The 20,885-nt window shown below is 41.2% G+C and overlaps 1 protein-coding gene across 7 annotated transcripts in view; it reads left to right on the top strand.

Moving 5' to 3' along the window:
• The window catches only part of ankrd6b (ankyrin repeat domain 6b), a 46,459-nt gene that overhangs the window by 23,227 nt on the left and 2,347 nt on the right, over nt 1-20,885 (top strand). For 2 of the 7 annotated variants that reach the window (XM_041253692.1, XM_041253693.1), the window contains exons 2-15: nt 2,904-3,188; nt 5,907-6,005; nt 8,098-8,196; nt 8,815-8,913; nt 10,850-10,948; nt 11,693-11,791; nt 12,240-12,338; nt 16,375-16,452; nt 17,695-17,799; nt 18,562-18,723; nt 18,837-19,001; nt 19,381-19,533; nt 20,380-20,493; nt 20,606-20,876. In XM_041253692.1, coding sequence (XP_041109626.1) covers nt 3,066-3,188; nt 5,907-6,005; nt 8,098-8,196; nt 8,815-8,913; nt 10,850-10,948; nt 11,693-11,791; nt 12,240-12,338; nt 16,375-16,452; nt 17,695-17,799; nt 18,562-18,723; nt 18,837-19,001; nt 19,381-19,533; nt 20,380-20,493; nt 20,606-20,876 — 1,765 coding nt within the window. In that variant the 5' untranslated portion in view covers nt 2,904-3,065. Of the gene's footprint in view, nt 1-2,903; nt 3,189-5,906; nt 6,006-6,233; nt 6,557-6,976; nt 7,032-7,193; nt 7,532-8,097; nt 8,197-8,814; nt 8,914-10,849; nt 10,949-11,692; nt 11,792-12,239; nt 12,339-16,374; nt 16,453-17,694; nt 17,800-18,561; nt 18,724-18,836; nt 19,002-19,380; nt 19,534-20,379; nt 20,494-20,605; nt 20,877-20,885 lie in introns of those variants that run through there. The other 5 variants (XM_041253691.1, XM_041253690.1, XM_041253696.1 and 2 more) reach the window with 5 other exon arrangements.

The following is a 20,885-nucleotide window of genomic DNA, read 5'->3' as shown; positions in this document are numbered from 1 at the left end:
GAGAACCCCATGATGTTTTCTTAGTTATTTGGTGTACCTTAACCTGGGAGTACACAGAGGCGATCTGTCTGCCTGACGATCTGTCTTATACGAAGGCTGTAATTTTGAATTTCCAGGAAAGGCACGGATCCAATGACTGGAGGAACTTTCTTATTATAGCCGTCCACTGGAACATTCAGATTAAATATTGCACAACACTGACTGGATTACAGGTGAAGGCAGACAGGCCAGAGTTGCACAACACTGACTGGAATACAGGTGAAGGCAGACAGGCCAGAGTTGCACAACACTGACTGGATTACAGGTGAAGGCAGACAGGTCAGAGTTGCACAACACTGACTGGATTACAGGTGAAGGGAGACAGGCCAGAGTTGCACAACACTGACTGGATTACAGGTGAAGGCAGACAGGCCAGAGTTGCACAACACTGACTGGATTACAGGTGAAGGGAGACAGGTCAGAGTTGCACAACACTGACTGGATTACAGGTGAAGGGACAGGTCAGAGTTGCACAACACTGACTGGATTACAGGTGAAGGGAGACAGGCCAGAGTTGCACAACACTGACTGGATTACAGGTGAAGGGAGACAGGCCAGAGTTGGTTTGTCTTTCACTTTAAACATCAACAACTAAGCTGGCATGTATGAAAAATAATGTTTCAACCATTATGATGGTTATAAAACCTGTGTATCCTCTTGAGTTGCCTGGGCAGCTCACCTTGTATGTCAGGTAATTGTTCTCACATACATTTCAGTTTCACAATTCACAAACTGTTATAATTGAAGTAGAAAAGCACTCCGTTTTGAATGGGGCCTGAGAGATTCAACCACTGGGGAAGTTCCTTTTAAAAAGTAATGAATTAGTTACAGTAAAGTAGCTAGTTATGTCTCAGGCACAGTTTACATTTTACAGAGATATTTCTTTGGTCAGGCTGCAATTCGAAATAGTCTTTGAAGATCTAGCTATTGAACCCACTTGTTCCCTCCTCTGACGCCATCTGTTGTCGAATTCAAGGTTTAAGAACTTCCTCAGGCAAAATGTCCTTTCACAAGATGGTTGCCAAACTGGGGACAAGAAGGGCCTTACCAGGCAGTAAAGCCCTGTTATGAAGGTTCTTTTGCTATTAGAAAATGGTTGCATTAAACACAATTTATTATTTTTAGCTGGGATTTTATGCTGCACTAGTTTTTGCTGCAAATGGATAGAAGCGTTTTCCTCAGTATTCCATGAGCAATGTGGGTTGCTCAACATTTCATATGTGGTCTGGTAGCCTTCAGACTTCATTCTCCCAGCAGTGGACGATGATACGCTGTGGGAATTTCCAAATGACTAAATAACAGCTCAACACTAAATGTTACGAGATCTTGGATTCCTACGTGGTACACAGCTGTATTCTGTGGTTCTTTTGATCCAGCTTGAGCATGTGTATTAATAAAGTTCCATTAGCGACGGTGTCCTATCGGTGAACTGTGCTGGAAACGTCCTATCAGTGTACTGTGATGCAGTGTTTTACAATTTCAGTGATGTAATATGCTGCAGGAACAACAGTAAGCGTGGTGTCTGTGCCAGACCATTCCGCAGAGATAAATCATTGAAATCGTTTATGCCGGATGTAACATTACAGGAGATGACAAGTTGAAGTATCAGGATATTGCGATTATGTTACCTGTGCCTGTTGGGCCAGAAGAACCAGAAAAAGCGAACTGCGGTCTGCGAGTCACAGTGTCTGTGGTTAGAGGTGTATCACTCGGATAACCGCAAACTGTGAGATTGTAGTATCGTTGACACTTCGGCCTACTTGACTGGCAGAGCTGAAGGACTCTACGGACTTACTTGCAAATGGAATCCAGCAGGGGGCAACATTAGTGTTACAGTGCAGACTGGGCTTATATTCTATCTGCTTGAGTTCTTTGCAGCTCTAATATGGTTGGCTGTTGCTGTCTGCTGTTTGTCACCTAGAAGCTCCTTGTATTGTGACGAGGGTTTGAAGAGAACTCTTACTTGTTGAATTTCTTCAGACTGCTGTTGCATAGCCGTACTGTTTTATTGTCTGTTTATTGGGTTCTGTCCACAGCTTTGCCCTATGCTGTAAACTCTTTCAGCCCATTGAACTATAGCAAAAAAAGGAATGGTTGTACAGGTTTTACGCACAGGAACTGTTGGGCTGAGTTTACACAACTTTGACTGTTTTAAGAATTTTTCAATGAGTTTTTAATCTTCAAAAGAACACATCATTTTTTGTAATTATTATCTTCCATGAGGTGTTCTGTTTGGATGAGAGTGCTTTAAAAATGTAAAATAAACTTCTAACCCTCTTAAAACGATTAAAATGATTTCACTGACTGATTGTTAGTAATCAAGAGTCATTAACAATCATTCCGTAGAACACTCGTGAAAGTTTTGTGAAAAGGAGCCGTTGTAAACTGGTGGCGAGTGTGCAGAACTACACTATAAGTTGCTGTGGAAGCACAGATCAGACCTTTTCATCTTCATCTATCAACAGCTTGAAATAGTTCTTAAAATATATTGACTACAAGTTAGAATGTATAGCTGAGTGAATTTAGTTTATTGCTGAGGAAGACAGCCTTGTTTGTCACCTAGATATTTCATGCAGCTCAGAATTCCAGTTTTCAAGCACTATTTTCAGTATACTGATCCGGCCAAAAGTTTTGCATCACCTAGAATTTAGATCTTTTATTTATCATGTAATCAAGTTTTTTGTTAGGTATATGAAAAACTACAAAGCGGTGTGTAATTCAATATGTTAACGTAATATTATTCAGCAGGTTTCATTGGACTTTAAGAAGCAAGGTTTGTGAATTCTGTGGGGTGATGCAAAACGTTTGGACAGAGCTGTTCTATTGCTGTTGTTGTAAAGCTATTTCTGTTCCTTTGCTTGCAGGCACAGAAGATGTCATAACAGGGGGCTCTACCTGACTTCAGGAGGCCTCTCTCTCTCTCTCGCTGTCTCTGTGGAACATGAAAGCTGGGTTCATTGCGTTCGGCTGGGACTGACAGAACTTGCCCACCGGTTGCCCTGGAGACACCCCTGCTCTTCTAATTCATGAGCCAGCAGGAAGTGGCAGTCACTGTGCTTTCAGAACGGCTCCTAATAGCAGCGCACAAAGGCCAGGCGGACAATGTGGTGCAGCTTATTAACAAGGGCGCCAAGGTAGCAGTAACCAAGGTAACGGGAGACATGGCAGGATTCTGTGTACAGTATGGGAAAAGGGGACTTGCTGTTTTAAAATGTGTTTGTGTTTAAAAAAGAAATAAATATATCACATTCCCTGCCATGTGTGGGGTGTGACTTTATAGAGTTTTAAATGCAGCAAAAGAAAGAGAAGTTCATTACTGCTATCAGTGCAGGATTTTACTTTTTTGTGTTTATAGACCCTATCCTCTTCAATTGATCCCAGCGGGTGTTCTGGAGTTGCAAGTGTGATCAATTTGTGCAGTGTTGCATGTTTTGATTTAATAGATAATATTAAACAATAATATATTGGCATTCAATATTAAAAGATTTAAGTATTCAAATACAGTACAGCAAAATACCATATGCATTCATGTCAAGCATGAATAATCCCAGTACGGTCATTTTCCATAATACATATTTCATGCTAACTGCTTGCATGGACATGTTACAGAATTTATTTAGGTTATGGTGGTGCGTTGCTTCATGCCACTGTCTGACACCTGAAATTGCAGCAATAAGTAATAACACAGCACACAGTTGCAAGATTATTGTAAAAAATGGGACTGAATAATTCAGCACTGGATTAATGGACTTTCTCAATGTCTGTATTTAAAATAAAATAAAATCTCTGTTCTACACATAACCAAATAGACTGAGAACATGTGGAAGAGTTCACCAGTCACGCCGTAGATTTGTATTAATCAGTCACTGGAGGTGCTGTTTTACTGAGTAACATCTGTTTATGCAAAATATTCAGTACCTTAAAAAAATTTCAATTATATACACATACAATAGTGTGCACATTAGAACACCTCAAGATTTGTCAGTTATACAGAAAGGGAGTTCAGAACCATTTAACCCAGGGAGGTGAACACAGCAAAGGACCATTTAGCCCAGGACAGGAGTCACAAAAGATCCTTGATCATAAGTCAAAATGGGTCCTTTCTTGTTGCCAGGCTCTCGTTCTAAATTCAGTCCCCTGAAATGGGGCTGTGGCTCCCCTCCAAGCTTCAGTGAAATGTAACTCTCCTGGCTGATGGTGTGCCAGCCATTCACCAGTGCTTTAGACCTGGCCATTCACTTTGCTGTTGTCTTCAGAAGGTACTGTCAGTCGAGTACACAGGTTTTACATTTACTGACCTCTTATCAAACTAGAGCAACAGTGTCAGTTTTACTGTGTTAGTGCATTATAATACATTATAATGCATATCATGTGTTCTTAATGCGACTTTGACAGGAATGTTTCCCGCTCTCCTGGTATTGTGTCTGAATCTTCCACAGTCATTACTTGGTATACTGTATAAGGTAGAATTCCTCAATTCATTAATAATGTTTCACAGTCATTACCTGGTATATTATATAAGGTAGAATTCCTCAATTCATTAATAATGTTCCACAGTCATTACCTGGTATATTATATAAGGTAGAATTCCTCAATTCATTAATAATGTTCCACAGTCATTACCTGGTATACTGTATAACGTAGCATTCCTCAATTCATTAATAACTCAGGTTCATAGATTCTAAGGTACAACTTATACAAACTTTAATTTCAGTAATAAAATGGTTTTATTACAGTGATGAAAGCACTAACTGAAGCCTTTGTCTACTTGACCTAGTTTTACCTGTGAATCCATAAAAAAGCATAAGAAAGCAGAGAGGAGAATATTAATGCATTGTAAAACACTATCATTAACTTTTATAGGGGCTACACGTTTATGAGAGTCACACTAACTTTGATTAAGAGTGTGTGACAGTGGAAATCTGCTATACTCTGCTGTGCAACACACTGCATCACTGACACAATTCCCTTACCTGGGGGGGAATGGTGCACTTAACTCACACACTCAAAAATAGAATGTTCTGACAAATCTTTAATGTGCTCTTTAAGTTTTTATAGGTCATTTTAAGAACAATAAAGTGATGAAAATTCAGAAATTATGAATTTATTTCTGAAATGTAGGTGGAAACATTACTTCATGTTGCCTTTCAGTTCAGGGCCTTGAGCGCCAGATGTAGTAGCCACTAGATTGACTAGAATAAAAAAAATTCAAAAGTTATTTTCAAAAATATAGTAAAAAAAAATGCAGCTGCAACTTCAGTCAACACCACATCATATGCGACTTACACATAACCCCTAAAATTAACCCTGCATCTACTCCTACCCCTAAACCTAACCCCTACCACTACCCCTAAACCTATCCCTCTACCCCGCCCCTAAATCTACCCCTAAACCTAAACTGTACCTCTAAACCTTCCCTGTACCCCTAAACCTGTCACTCTATCCCTAAACCTTCCCTCTACCCCTAAACCTGTCGCTCTACCCCTAAACCTTCCCTCTACCCCTAAACCTGTCGCTCTACCCCTAAACCTTCCCTCTACCCCTAAACCTGTCGCTCTACCCCTAAACCTTCCCTCTACCCCTAAACCTTCCCTCTACCCCTAAACCTGTCGCTCTACCCCTAAACCTGTCCCTCTACCCCTAAACCTTCCCTCTACCCCTAAACCTGTCGCTCTACCCCTAAACCTTCCCTCTACCCCTAAACCTGTCGCTCTACCCCTAAACATACCCTCCACCACTAAATATACTGTCTACCCTCTGCTGAAATGTGTTCAGCTGTTTTGAGTGGACCTGGCCTTGAAAGGAGCTATATAAGTGTTGCTGTATTAAAAGCAGGCTTCTATCTAATTTGCATTTCCTCTCAACAGTATGGACGTACCCCGCTGCATCTGGCTGCCTACAAGGGCCACATCGAAGTGGTGTACATTCTGCTGAAGGCAGGCTGTGATCTGGACTTTCAAGATGATGTGAGTTACTCTTGATTACAGCGTGCTGCTGTGTTCTCTCTTAGTAGCTGCCAGCCTTCATCTGCAGTCTTATTAACATCATACAAGGGAAATCTCTCTGCTGTACAGCATGCAATGAGCTCATTCTACTATAATTAAACAATATGCAAGGGACATTAACATTAACAGTGTCAAGTTTATGTTAAAGTGGTGACAAAATATTTCCATTAAAGTGTTACAGAACAGCCTGCAAAGTTTACAAGAAACACATTACATTACCTTTACTGTGTCTCGTGCTGTCTGAATCTCAGCATTATATTTTTCAACATATTGCTGACATTTTTAATCACATCATGGGTCATAAATCAACTGGACAACACATTTCTCAACATTTACTCAGGAGTGTTCATCAGGAGGAAAAGGCCTTCAAGGATCACTGTGTATCCAGATCACACTCCCTCCTGCAACAATGCTGCTCTTCTGTTCCACAATCCGTCGCTCATTTCCATGAACTGAATACACTACGAAAAATCTCTCTCCTGGCGAATGTTCTCGAGTAGAAGTTGAAAAAAGTAATCCCCTTGTTTATTTACCTATAAAAACTGTCAGGTTAAAGAAACTATTATGATATGGACAATACAGGATTCAGCAAAGGTAAAGTAGCATGTTTCTGGTAAACACTGCAGGGGGTTCTGGGATACGTTAATCTTGCCTGTCCATTCACTATCTTTTATATTTTCAAATGCTATTTGCACTTTCATTGCAATGATAATATGCATTTGAAGTTTTGGGTTTTCTGTCCTACAGGAAATAGGACCGTAACAGTTTCCTTTGTGTGTACACAAGTGTAAGGATTACCAGTTCAAAAAAATAAAGAAAGAACAAACTAAAAGCAAACAGTGGTGTTATGTTGTAATGAGATGCAGGGAATTCTTTAAAGTCTTGGTTGTTCTAGCTTTTTCCATGCTGCTGTTTAGAGTATCCTTAAGTTTAGACAGATCTTTGACGCTCCACAGGACCTGTCGGCAGGGCGTTGTGTGCACTACAGTAAGTGCTGTTTTTACTGTTTCTATATTATGTAATCACGGATATTGTCAAGGGGAAGTTTAGGCTTACTGATTTAGTATACTGTTTAATGTCTCTTTTTAACTTAAATTTAAAAAAAAAAGTATATCAAAAAATTTATTATCCCCACTGATTTTCCTACAGACATCTCTTATGTTCTTAGAGAAAATAAATCTAGTAGAAGGATGACCCCCAGTGGCCTAGAGTGGGATTATTATGACTACCAGCCAGAAGAGGCCCCCTCTCTGGCCTGTGTGACCCCATGGGACACGTTTTCGTTTACACCAACCAATCCCAAAACTTACCACAACTCCAATGCAGTCTGTGATTGGTCAATGAGCACTCACACAGCCAGGTCCAGTCCCACAGGAGTAGCCAAGGATACAGTTGCCATGGACAACAGAAACCAGGAAGACAGTGTTAAGACAATACTGTGGAGCAAGACTAGAAGTTCACCTAGAAGATCTGAGGCAGTGGCGGAGGTTAGAAACACACAAGGGGATTCTGCAGCACTTTCTTCTATGGCTGCATGGCTGTATTTGCTTGGCAGTGCCCGTGTTGTTGTCACTAATACATAGCTGCTATTGAGCTGCTGAAAATACGCATGCTGGGGGCTAACACTTGCTTACGGGTTTCAAACCAGATCTCAAGCACTAAAGACTTATTTTCTTCTTCTTCTCCTGTCCCTGCTGGTATAAATGACTGCAAACACAGACCCCTATTATTTTTATAGAAAATCTGTTTACAACAGCAGTCAGCCCAATACTTTTTGTTCTTAATGAATTCACTCTAAGCACTGTTCAGACATGCCTTATCCTCAAAAGTTTATTTTTTATTTTATAGGTGTTTATTTTGAGTAAAATAAAGCTTTGTATTAACTGAGCTTTTCTAAACTGTTATCAAAGAAGCCAACACCTGTTTCATCAATATCCTGCATGTCATTGCCTGTACAGATCCGAATCTGAGCCAGGAAACACAACACCTAATGTTGGGCATTGCTGAGAGCAGCCACTGTACATTTCCATGCTGTTTCTTTGCATTGTGACAGAGTGAGCAGACAGCCCTGCATCGTGCAGCAGTAGTGGGGAACACTGATGTCATCTCGGCTCTGCTCCAGGAGGGGTGTGCTCTGGATCGAGAGGACAAGGTAAACCTTCCAGGACTTACAGTGTGATGCTGGGGCATAACTGGATTATGGCACTTACATGGTGAAACAACAAGATTTCATGAAACAGTATTGAACGATAGTCTGTGTGGATAAATGTCCTATGTGTTTATTGTATAGTTCTGTAGAGATTCTGTCTATGCATGTGTGTAAGTATTCTTTACTTTATAAATTGTTGTGTACCTGAAAATCAGCAGATGTCACGGAATGCATTGCATGTTTGTCCTACTGATTCCGTCATCCATTTTATTACACAATTCTTATAACTGGAAATGATTTTTGGAACAACTTTAGCATTAATAATTAGTAATTGTCTACCTGTTAAACCTTTTTTCCATATATTGCTTATTATTGGTAATGTTTTGAAAGCTACAGCTGCTTAAAAAAAGATGCCACAACCCTTGATTTGAGACCGTACATTACTGGCATGCTCACAGTACGTTACTACAGCAGCTTCTCATTGGCATCTCCCCTGGCTCTGGAGCAGAGATACTGCCTCTGGAGGTGTGCAGTATTGTGTCCATGTGTTCTTCAGCCCTCTGTCACTAGAGTCAGCTCAGCTGGATCTGGTTACTGAGAGTCTTGCCTGTGATTTTATAGGATGGTAACACTGCTTTGCATGAAGTTTCTTGGCATGGATTCAGTCAGTCTGTCAAACTGCTCATCAAGGCAGGGGCAAATATTCAAGCAAAGAATAAGGTAAAGATATCAATCTCAAACTTGCATGATTTTTTATATCCCTTTTTTCTAATAGCATTTTACCATTAGGTGAAATTATTTTGCATATCGATGTGGTGTTTTGCTGTTGCATGAGAGTAAACTATCGTCCCAATCGTGGCCATTGAATTGACACACAAAACACATGTCATATTACAAAAGTAATAACTCAATCAAATGATATGCTTTAGACAGTTGCAGAACATGTTTTGAAGTGAGAGTGCCCACATGCAGTTTCAGTGATGGTGCACATTATTATGTTTTTATGTGTATAAAGCTTATTTTAATTAACCATGGTTAAAAGTCACTTGAGATGATAGTCATATCCCTTGTAAAGGTTTCCTGTGATAAATGTATTGCGTGTACAGTGTGCTTTACCGTGCTGCTGTATACGGAGCTGTCTTTTCCAGTGCGGGGTGCCTTGTAGAAACATTAACACGAAGGCTCATGGCAGTATAAGCAGGCACTGCCTGTAGTCTCTTATAACATTTACCAAGCTAAATGTGCACAACAATGTAGCAGATTTCTGTACTTTTACCATAAACACCATATGTTTACTCTCCTTTACCATGTTTTTTGTGTGTTTTACTGTACGTATTTGTGATATGTTATACGTGCTGTGGGGCTAATCACGTTTGTTTAATCAATTTAAACAATTAATTAATTTGACTAAATTATATAAAAAAAAATTGTGTGTTAATTAACCTGAATGAATACTATATGACTTAGATCATCGACTAAATAAAGGCAATCTTTTAAGACCTCATCATAATCATTTTTATTTAATGACGTGTAAAATCGAGGAATTACAATGAGCACACAAAACACCCTCAACCACAAGGCAGGTTAAAATATAGTAGCAGTTTATTATATAATAATGCTAATGGTACAAAACCTAGAAAATCAACGTGAGGTAGAAGTTCAACATATACACCAATACAGCAGGAGTAAATACTAATTCATTATCTATCTATCTATCTATCTATCTATCTATCTATCTATCTCATTCCCCATTAATGCATTTAATTACAGTACAGGTGAAATACTATTTTACTAACTTTAAGTATAGGTTCAACTTTTCATACTAACACAGTACATTAACTGTTCTGTATCAATGGTAGTCGAGCCTGCACAGATTTTTCAGCTTGTGATGACGTCACTCTGCTGACAGTTCCTTGCTGAGCTACACAGGCAGTGCCATACAGGCAGTGCCACCCAGATGGCGCCACCCAGATGACGCCACCCAGAGTGCCACACAGGCAGCGCTACACAGACAGCGCTACACGGACAGTGTAATTATACTCAACGGTTCCTTGAAGAAGACCCAAAAGTCTGCATAATAAATAGTCCTTTCAGATTTTGCTTTGTTGGAACAAATCTCCAAACCCAAGTTGGGACTCTGGACACTGCCTGTGTGTTGCTTTATCTTCAAACCCAAGTTGGGACTCTGGACACTGCCTGTGTGTTGCTTTATCTTCAAACCCAAGTTGGGACTCTGGACACTGCCTGTGTGTTGCTTTATCTTCAAACCCAAGTTGGGACTCTGGACACTGCCTCTGTGTTGCTTTATCTTCAAACCCCGGTTGGTTCAGAGACATCATAAAATATCACGGCTCTGTGACGGTATAGGCAGTTCACACAGACCAAAATGCCGCATCAGTGCCGGTTCTGAGCCTTTATAATGCATCTGTGTGAGAGGTACAAGAGATTAGTCCAGATATAAACTTCTATCAAAAATAGTTATAATTCAGGGCAATTGTTCCTACAATGCTCACCCTTTAGCATCATTTCCCAGTGCTTTAACTATGCTATTACCATAGTATACCGCAATAGTAAAGTAAACTATGCAGTCAGAAGAACAGGCATCTACAGTGAGGGGGGGCCCTACAGAATTTCTCATGTCTCTGTCTCCTGTAAGGCTGGGAACACAGCTCTGCACCTGGCCTGTCAGAATGGCCATTCCCAGAGCTGCAGACTGCTGCTTCTGGGCGGATCCAGGCCAGACACCAAGAACAGTGTAAGTTAAGGGGATACCTGTGTGTGTGTGGTAAGGAGGACACCTCTGTGTGTGTGTGTGTATATGCGTGCGTGTGTGGTGCTTGTGTTTGTTTGTGTCTTAGCAGCTTGGCCTGTTTTATGGAACTTGGAATCCAGGTTCTGTGTAAAAGTGACATTAAATAAAATGCAGAGTGGTTTTAGCCTTTGTTTTATATTATTTGGAATAGATCAGAAGGTACGTATGGGGAATCAGATTTACAGTACCGGTATTTACTTGCTGTTGAGGTGACACTAAACATGATAAATCACACCAACCCAGGTTTTTTGAGACCAGCATGCAGGTCTAAATGTGCCCGTCCATCCTGTTCTTTGCTGAGTGCAGTAGATTATAATTTATTTCCAGTGTATTTCTCATTAAACCGATGTTGCTTTCAGTTGTATCCAGTTTGATTTATTCACCAGGGGTGTGGGGTGGATTTGAGTTACTCATTACTAGCACCACCAGTTTCTTGCCAGGAATGTAATGTTGCTAATAGAGAATGCAGTTATAGAAAACAAAGGCACAGCACACAAGATACAACAAGAAAAAAGATGCTGTCCAATTAAAAGCTCATTAAAGGCATGTATCTATCTGGTATGATTAGGGCGGCATCTTCAGTGCAGCTGTAGACTCGTCTCACAATGCCATTTTCTCTTTGTTCTCTGTGTATCATAGATACTGTTCCACAAATCTAAACATTTGTCTTTTGTCCATTTGTTTCAGGTGGGTGAGACATGTTTACATGTTGCCGCCCGCTACAATCATGTGACCATAATTACAATACTCCTCAGTGCTTTGTGTTCTGTTAGTGACAAGAATCAGGTCAGTGCATGTGAAGATTACATGGTTTTTATACTGTATGTGTTTCTCTTCATCATGCCTTTCCCACACTAGTAACATCTTATTTAACCTCAGCTACTATCAGAATAAAAATAATGGATTATCACATGGTTTATAGGATGCAATAAATCAAAGGGGATCTCCACCCTGTTCTGTACGCACACACTCAATATTTAAACTTAGTAGGATGTTTGCATTACTTTACCTGGGATAATGGGTTGAAGAAACAAGCCAAGTACTTTAAGTATTACAAGTTGTCTTCACTTCCCAAATTAAGTCCATACAGCTGCATATACGTATAGAGCTGTGACGGGAGTGAAAATGTCACGGAATCCCCTGCGTTTCACTCTTCTCTTGTTGATAACATGTGTTTGCCCTCAAGGGACTGCAGAGAGTGACTTGGTTGGAATGCTTTGTAAATGTGTTTCAGGCAGGGGACACGCCACTCCATATTGCTGCATCTCTAAACCACAAGAAAACAGCAAGGCTTCTGCTGGAAGCAGGGACCGATTCAACCACTTTAAACAATGTAAGATAAACACCTAGCATCTTCTAATAATGACAGCAGTGTTTACAGTACTAAAATAACATAGCACAAAATTATTAACCATTTCGCAGGGCGTGAGCTGGGTATGTAAGGATAGGGCAGAGGAAGCAGTAAGAATAGCAAGCAGGACAGAGTGCCGCTGAAGGAACGGACTTAGGACAGAGGAGCGGGCGAAGCTCAGACTTAGTAGCAGGCCGATGGCCCGGGCTGGAAATTAGGATAGAAAGGTGGTTGCTGACTGAGGGTGGCATAGCCATTGCTATATATATAGTAGAGAGTAGGGTACCCAGCATCTCAGGCTTCTGTAAGGGGGTGCTCATTAAACCCCATGATTGGCCGAGACTCCACGCTGCCTGGGACCTGAAGTAAAGGGAAAACATGCAGGTTAATATGGGACTCGAGCACTGGAAATGTAAAGCGGGCATGTCTCGAAGAGAGGAATGGATAAAACAGCCTCACTAGGTGAGGTAAGATAAGCGCATGAGCTGCGATAGGATAGTGTGTGGCCGGGTGCCATTCTGACTCATGGCAGTGAGAACCCCCCCCCCCCCGATTAGAAGGAAGGTAGGAGGATGCCTGAACCAGAGGTCGGGGAAGTGAAATTTGCCTTTCAAAAGATGGACCCCCTGCTCTCCGCGAAACACCTGCACCGTGAGACAATGACGAAGAACACATGCGATGCATAACATATACAAAAGACTAGAAGGACAAAGAGAAGTGGTTAAGAATTATTAGCAGGTGTGACTGTGTATACCTGCCACTCAGTGGAGAGGAAAAAACCCCTTGAGGCTGATTAGGGGAAAACCTCTGGTGGCCCCGACGGACATGAAGCCCCCACTCCGGGCATACTAGCAATTTTAAAATGGGCTGCAACTATATCAGAGGAGGATGAATGACTGTAAGAATCCACTGCAGAAGAGGACCAGCTCCCCATATTCTTGATCAGGCTGTGATTAATTCTGGCCCTCGTGGCGGAGATGACTGCACCTCTACGGAATGAATGGGGATGTAGAGCCGAGGAGAGAGGCCTGCTCTGAAGATCAGGGTGGAGAGGTGGGTTGAGAACCAGTGACGAGTGATGATAGAGCGAGAGGAATCAATGAACAGAGGGTCCAAGGCGGGGGCGGTAGGGTTTCCTGCTAGGGAGATACTAGCCATTGAAAAGAAAGGGAGATAGGGGACTCGATACTTGATGGCTGAATGAACTGACCACACCGAAATTGATCCGTCTTGGAGGTACGCAGCCAAATGATGTAGACATCTGACATAGAAGAAATATCACAGAAACGAGTATCCTCTGCGGGGAAACTAGAAGCAGAAGAAACAGTGAATTCGGAGCTTCTGAGAGGACTGAAGAAGGCTGAGAGGCAGATGATCTCCTTGAGTAGATCCTCGTAGGGGGAGAAGCAGCCTTTCAGAAGAGTAGAAATGAGCAAATGGAGAATGTCCGTTGATATAGGAAGGCAGGAGGCAGAGGGAAAGCTCTTTAAGAATCCCACGGAGGGTCAGGTGAAGTGCTAGAGAGAATGGAGGGATAAGACATAGACATGATACGGTAGTGATATTGGATCCTGGAATTATAAGGTTTAATAGATACTGAGGCAAGATAGAGAGAATCCCTAGCGTGGATGATGAAAGCCAGGATCCGGTTTTGATTGAAGGAATAGGATGAATCCGATTCTGGGTGCAGAAAGTTGAAGACACTGACCAGGCTGTAGGATAGGAAACTCTTGAAGAAGGGGTGAGGGCTGCAGACATGTAATGCTGAGCAGATTGAATGAGGTTACTGAGAGTAGGATTCAGTAGAATAGCAGATGGTGAAACTTGGGAGAGGAAGGGGGGGTTGGAGAACCAGGCAGGACCAGCTGATGAAATTTAGATACTGAAAGAGGAAGCTCAGCACCCTTTGTGCCCCATTCTGGAAACAAGAGCAGAGAGATGAGATGCCAACCGTTCTGTGTTAGTTAATACAGGACCGATCAGCGGTTTGCTACTGTCAAGTCTGCTTGGAATGGAATAGGTGAACTCACATTAAGAGATTTGGGTTTCAGAACTCCAGTCATTCTCCTAATAGTGGAACTCCTTAACTCATAATATAGACAGATTTCCGGTCTTATATCACGTCTCTCACCATGTATTAATGCTTGTAGTATTTAGAGGATGAGCGGACATGTGACAAGATTGCTGAGGAAGTCAAGCGCCTTGCATTTTTTTATTTATTTTTTTGATTAGATGGAGATTAGCGTTAGCCTTGACTGTGGAAATGGCTGCCATGATCAGAGTATTGGAGGAAAGCTGGAGGGTTGAATGCGCTGGAGGAGGGCAGTTGCAGATTTAAACAGTAAACTAAAGCAACTTTTGCCTGCTGCAACAGTGAGCAGATCTGAAGAGGGAGCCCAGATTTGCTGTAGTGAAGAGCAGAGGGTGGGATCTGAGGAAGTAAATGACGGAATGCTGTCAGTAGTGTGCAGAGGCCTGCTGTAGAGAATGTCAGTTAATATAGGTAGGCAAAACGCTGAGGCAGGAGGGGAGTCCTGAGAATCCCTCGTAGTGACAACGAACTGCAGGAATGGATAGAAAGGTTGGAGTGTGAGAGATTCGCATCGATAGCAAACCAACCTTAACCCTTTGCGGACCTATGTTGGACCAGGTCCGACATTATGATTTTCCCTTTCCGGTCCAACGTTGGACCCGGTCCAACATCATCGAAAAGACATAAAGCACACGTCTCTAGTCGTTTTTTCTCTGCAAAAAGCAGAGGGAACCATTCAATGGCCAAGTGAGACCGATAGGAGCCGAATGAAACAAAAAAAAAAAAAGGGTGTGTGTGAGCAACAGCCCTAGCAGCTGCACCATACAGAGACAAGCAGACAAAAACAAAGGAGGTAGCTGCTTCTGCATCCAGCGCTCAAAGAATATCAAGGACATTCGCAGAGCTTTTTGAGATGTAATAGTAATAAAATAATGGCATGGATCGCATTATTGAGGAGTTTAGTGATAAAACGAGTGATCAGGAGAGGATTTATCAGTATGCACGTCTATAAAGAGGTATGTGAAAAATACAGTGAACATGGGGTGGGGCTTGGTTGGAAATGCAGTACTGTTGTCACTTAGCATTGCAATGCCCTTTAAACCAGTTTTACTCAGGAAAAAAAAAAAATTAAACAGCGTGTGTAAAATAAACAGCGCGTGTGAAAATAAATTGGACCTGACACGCCTGACAGGTGCTGAATAAGTGGACTGCAAAGGGTTAATTATGTTGAGCATGTGGGGTTATGCTGCCATCTAGAGGTTGTGATTGGAATTGAAACCATTGGCTTCAGTGAAGCAGAGTAGAATATGTTTGGACATTGTGATTAAAATCCTTGACTATGTATAAAAACATTTGCGTATTCTTTTTAATTTTGAATAATTTGATACATGTTTTAGAACAGTTAGTGATGTATATAAATAAGTTAACGTAGGTCTACAAGACGAGCCTGCAGTATTTAGATGTCACAATTCGGTGAGTTGAACTCACTCTCACATTGCGAAAACTCAGCCGCAGCAGCCAGAAGATTGCAGTAGTGAGGCACAAGCTCACAGTGCCTGATGAAGCTGCCTGGAAAGGAGTGAGGCAACGAAGTTTATATATTAGCTAAGACATTTAAGCTGGCGTATGAACGTCAGCATCAGAGCATTGTTTGCTACAAAATGAAAACACCAGACAGTGGGAGTGCAGGTGATCAGGGCTTAAGTATGGAATTAGAGACTAATTTGAGATCCCCAGCTACATGCCCACCGAACTGAATTGTGCTATATTTAGAGAAGAGTTGTATTGCAATTCTATTTCTATAACAACACAGAAAGTAGTACAGTATTGTGTGTTTCGGTGTCAATGGGTGGGGTGGCACTAGTTTCTGGTCTAAGGCAGGTTACTAAGAATGTTTTTCAGACACATTGATTTTGCATGCCCACGTATTAAAGTATTGAAGTATTCAGTCGGGCCCTGCTGGTAATGATGTTCTAATGCATGCAGGCAGGTCAGACTCCCCTGGATCTGGCCAGAGAGCAGAACAGTCCTGAAGTGGCCTTGCTTCTCACCAAAGCTCCGCAGGTAAGCACTTCAGCTTCATCAGAACAGGTAGTACAGTGGCAAAAACGTGTCCGACCGTGGCATAACCGCCCTGATCAATTAACCGCCTCGCTAAATTAATCAATAAATATTAAAAGTAGGCTAAGAGAGTAATGGCATTGGCAGCAGATGCAGCTTCCACGATGGAAACACAAAGAAAGCATTATAGCAGTCAGCCTTTCGGTGCGTTCCCCTTTGAGAGAGGCAGGCTGTGTGCATGTGTCAGTCAGCTGCGTGTAGCAGTGATGTCTCAATACACCAGTCGAGAAAGCTTTTATTTTGTGCAATGTGTTTATATGATGGAGCACATGCTTGCAGATATTGGCAATGTGTTGTTGTAGCTTTTAAATGCATTTGAATTAAACAAAGCAAGCTTCATAAACACAATGCTTACCGACCGTTGTTTAAAATAGCCGAAGCAATATTCAAACCGAGCTTCTTACAGGCTGTTGGCAACATCAAGAAAGAGCGCAAAGTACCGTGACAGAGATATAAAGAAAGCAGAACCAGGGGGGCAGGGACCTCTAGAGTTAAGAAAGAAGCCATCAGTTGCAGGTTACTGTACATTTAGCGTTTGTTTTGTCATTTTTTTTTTTAAAGCTTTGCATTGAGATGACTTATAGCAAATCGCATAGCAACACTGTATATTTGTAGCCTAATTAATCTCGTTTACATTTGCTTACTTTTAAAGCAAAACATATCCCCATGTTTAAAGTGCCATATTCAGTCCTAATCTTTGAAATGTAAAAAAGGGACACCATTTTCTGATCACAGGAACTATGTACATAGGAATTAGGTATTTACAATATGACAGATTTGTTGCAAAGATTTACTATTAACTAATTTAAAAGAAGTCAACAGCTAACAGATTAATGAACAACATCATTATACAAAAACACACACAAAAAATGGTTATACCCAAAGTGCCTTGTATTATATTACATAAACCAAGCTTTGATGGCAAAGATATTTCAACATACTGTAATTAATGTGACTTTAAAATTGTAAACATTTTAAACATGATAATTATATATATATATATATATATATATATATATATATATATATATATATATATATATATATATATATATTCATGAACCAGGTCCAGAGCTTCAGCCGAGGCAGAAGTGTGAGGAAGAGAAGAGACAAGTTAAAAGAAGAGCGCCGGGCGCAGTCTGTGCCCAGGGATGAGATGTTACCCACGATTGTTCAGGGAACCAGGTCCAGAGCTTCAGCCGAGGTAGAAGTGTGAGGAAGAGACGAGACAAGTTAAAAGAAGAGCGCCGGGCGCAGTCTGTGCCCAGGGATGAGATGTTACCCACGAAGGTAAAACCAGGGATGAAGTGTTACCCACGAAGGTAAAACCAGGGATGAAGTGTTACCCACGAAGGTAAAACCAGGGATGAAGTGTTACCCACGAAGGTAAAACCAGGGATGAAGTGTTACCCACGAAGGTAAAACCAGGGATGAAGTGTTACCCACGAAGGTAAAACCAGGGATGAAGTGTTACCCACGAAGGTAAAACCAGGGATGAAGTGTTACCCACATAGGTAAAACCAGGGATGAAGTGTTACCCACGAAGGTAAAACTAGTTCAATCGGCTCAACTGCATATGAAGCTGTGTTCTAAATACACATCCCTGTCATTAACTTTAAAGAGCTAAAGAACTTGACAGAGGTATAACGAGGTAAATGCACTCTTCATTAAACTGTAGAATATAATCTGTATGTGTTTATCAGTTATTTTTGTGACAATACCATAGAATGTTTGGAAATGTAAAACAAGTTTTGTTTTGCATAGTGAAAATAACATAAAATCCCACTTTATATATTTGTTAAAAACTTCTCATCTAAAAAGTAGATTTTATAACTAGATTTTTCTTGTTTGTACTACTACTATTAATTTTGTGTGTGTGTATATATATATATATATATATATATATATATATATATATATATATATATATATATATATTTCTGATTTATGGATGAACTGCCTTCTTTATATGATGTTTTGTGACCAAATCCCAGTGAATAGCCACTATCACACAGTGGGAGTCTCTAATTGGGTGTTGCTTCGTCCAATCAGGGGAGTGTGGCAGGCGACACCCACAGCAGTGACCGCCCGCCGTGCGAACGAGGAGACCGCAAGAACAAGCCCCGCTCCACCACACCTGAGCCCCGAACAAAGAAGGATAAAAAGAAAAAGGAGAAGGAGAAGGGACCTCCTAAAAACAACCGTGTGCAGCTTGTAAGTGTTCTTCAATCCAGGCAATGAGGCGCAGTTCAGGAATGGGGTATTCATCACAGAGCTGCAGCACTGTAGCTCAAATAATAACATGAAGCTCATTCGCTTGCCCGCAGCCCTCTGCATTGACAGAGCCCGCCCCCAGGAAAGACACCCAACACCGTGAGACCAATCAGAGGAAGAGAAACAAACAGAATGGCCCCTCCCTCCAGCCCCCCCACAGTTATAAGGCCTACCAGCTCTACACACTGTACAGGGGGAAGGATGGAAAGATCATGCAGGTAGGACCAGCCCGACTGCACAAAAAACCCAACATCCAAATTATGTTATAAATTATATTTAACATATACAGTACACATATATGACCGTATTCATAAAGCCTTAACTCATCATGAATTATTTAAGGAATGTTTTTTTATGTATGAAATTCAAGACACTGTTACGGACAGCTGTCAAACTTTAATATATTTATCAAGATAGTATGATAGGACCTGCTGATTAATAACAAAGGAAGTCTGTTGCCATAGCATTAGCATTAGACTAGTGCTGTGCCGTAGCCATATCATTCTACAGTACAGTAACAAAGCCATTTAGACAATGGTAATTGCCCATTAAAGTTTCCGACTGTGATCAGAAAAGTCATTCTGCTTCTTTCCTCAGGCCCCAATAAACGGCTGTCGCTGCGAACCCCTAATTAATAAACTGGAAAACCAGCTGGAAGCCACCAAAGAAGAGTTAAAGTCTGAGATTCAGACTATCCAGGAACACATGAACAGCAAACTGGGGCAGCTCGATCACAAGAACAAACTGCAGGTACAAACACCATCACTTACGGATTCTTAAACCCAGTGTTGGGTTAAAATAGTTATGTGAGGGTCCCCAAGTGACTCATCTGGTGAAAGTACAGCCTCAGACACTGTTTCTCCTCGTCACGCTACAGCAAACCCTACTGACCAGGTGGCCAGTGAGCTCAGAGCGGACACCTGCAGGGCTAACCTTTATCCTCCACAGGCTGGTAGCTCGCTGACATCTGCTCTCGAGTTCCTGGGTGTAAAAGAGGAAGCTGGTTTGGTTGTGGGATCAAAGGACGCATACTGAATTTTCAGTTCTCAGTGGGGAAAAATAACAGTGTAACAATTTTTTTATTTATTTATTTATTTATTTGTTTGTTTGTTTGTTTGTTTGTTTGTTTGTTTGTTCCTGGGTAGTAAGTGTTATTTCCTAATTGCTTATGCCTCAAAAGTATAGAAAATGGCTATTATTCCCCACAAATTTTGCTTTTGTGACCAGGACAGGTAAATTTCAAAATATCACTATTTCCAATGAGAAAACGGGCGAATTTGTGTCTTTTCGTTCACATAAAGTCAGAAAAAAACAACATATGAATCCAAATTAACATGTGTTTATACTGAAGTAATACAAAAATGACTACAAAAGATTTAGAAGTGAGTAGTTTTTCGAGATTTACGATTATACTGTATTTACAGACTGACTCCAACAGAATATCTGAAACAAATGCTCTTTTAATTCAAATTCGAATCATCAGTGTAATCATAAATTGAAACCAGTCTGATTTTTCAGGTAATCTAGATTCCCAAGATAATGTGTTACTCTTCAGTTAAAGCCTTGTCATTTGTATACATTCCACCTTCCTAACAGTTAAAGGTAATGGATAAGATGACCTTGGAAAGAATATCTGCAGAAAGAACAGAGTGCCTCCATCGCATTGACCAGCGGGCTGTTCTGGAGAAGCTGGAGGGGGAAAAGAAACAGGTGACAAAGCACACTCACTCAGAGTGCCAGCAGTCTACAAAAAACTTCAGCTGAAACCAAAAATTGTCCTAGTTGCATGCAGCATTTTAATTTGATTTGTTTTATTTTGCAGGCATCTGTAGTCAATGAATTGAAAAACTGGTGCATGTCTAAGATCCAGAACATTGAGGTGCGGCTTTCTGGAGATTCCAAAAATTCAAAACCCAAGTCCTCTACTTTTGAGGCCCTTACTGAGAGCCAGACCACCGAGAGTGACCCGAGCACTCGGGACAACGGCCTCAGTGGGGCTGCCTGCCTTCCACCCAGAGAGGCCCAGCAACAGAGCCTGGCCAAGGAGGGCTCAGGGAAACAGTACCTTGTGGTTCAAGAAGACAGCCCACCAGGTATTGTAT

Source organism: Polyodon spathula, chromosome 6 (assembly GCF_017654505.1).
Source record: "Polyodon spathula isolate WHYD16114869_AA chromosome 6, ASM1765450v1, whole genome shotgun sequence".
NCBI classification, from domain to species: domain Eukaryota; kingdom Metazoa; phylum Chordata; class Actinopteri; order Acipenseriformes; family Polyodontidae; genus Polyodon; species Polyodon spathula.
The sequence above is the reverse complement of the archived record's forward strand: the minus strand, read 5'-3'. Positions and strand labels throughout refer to the sequence as shown.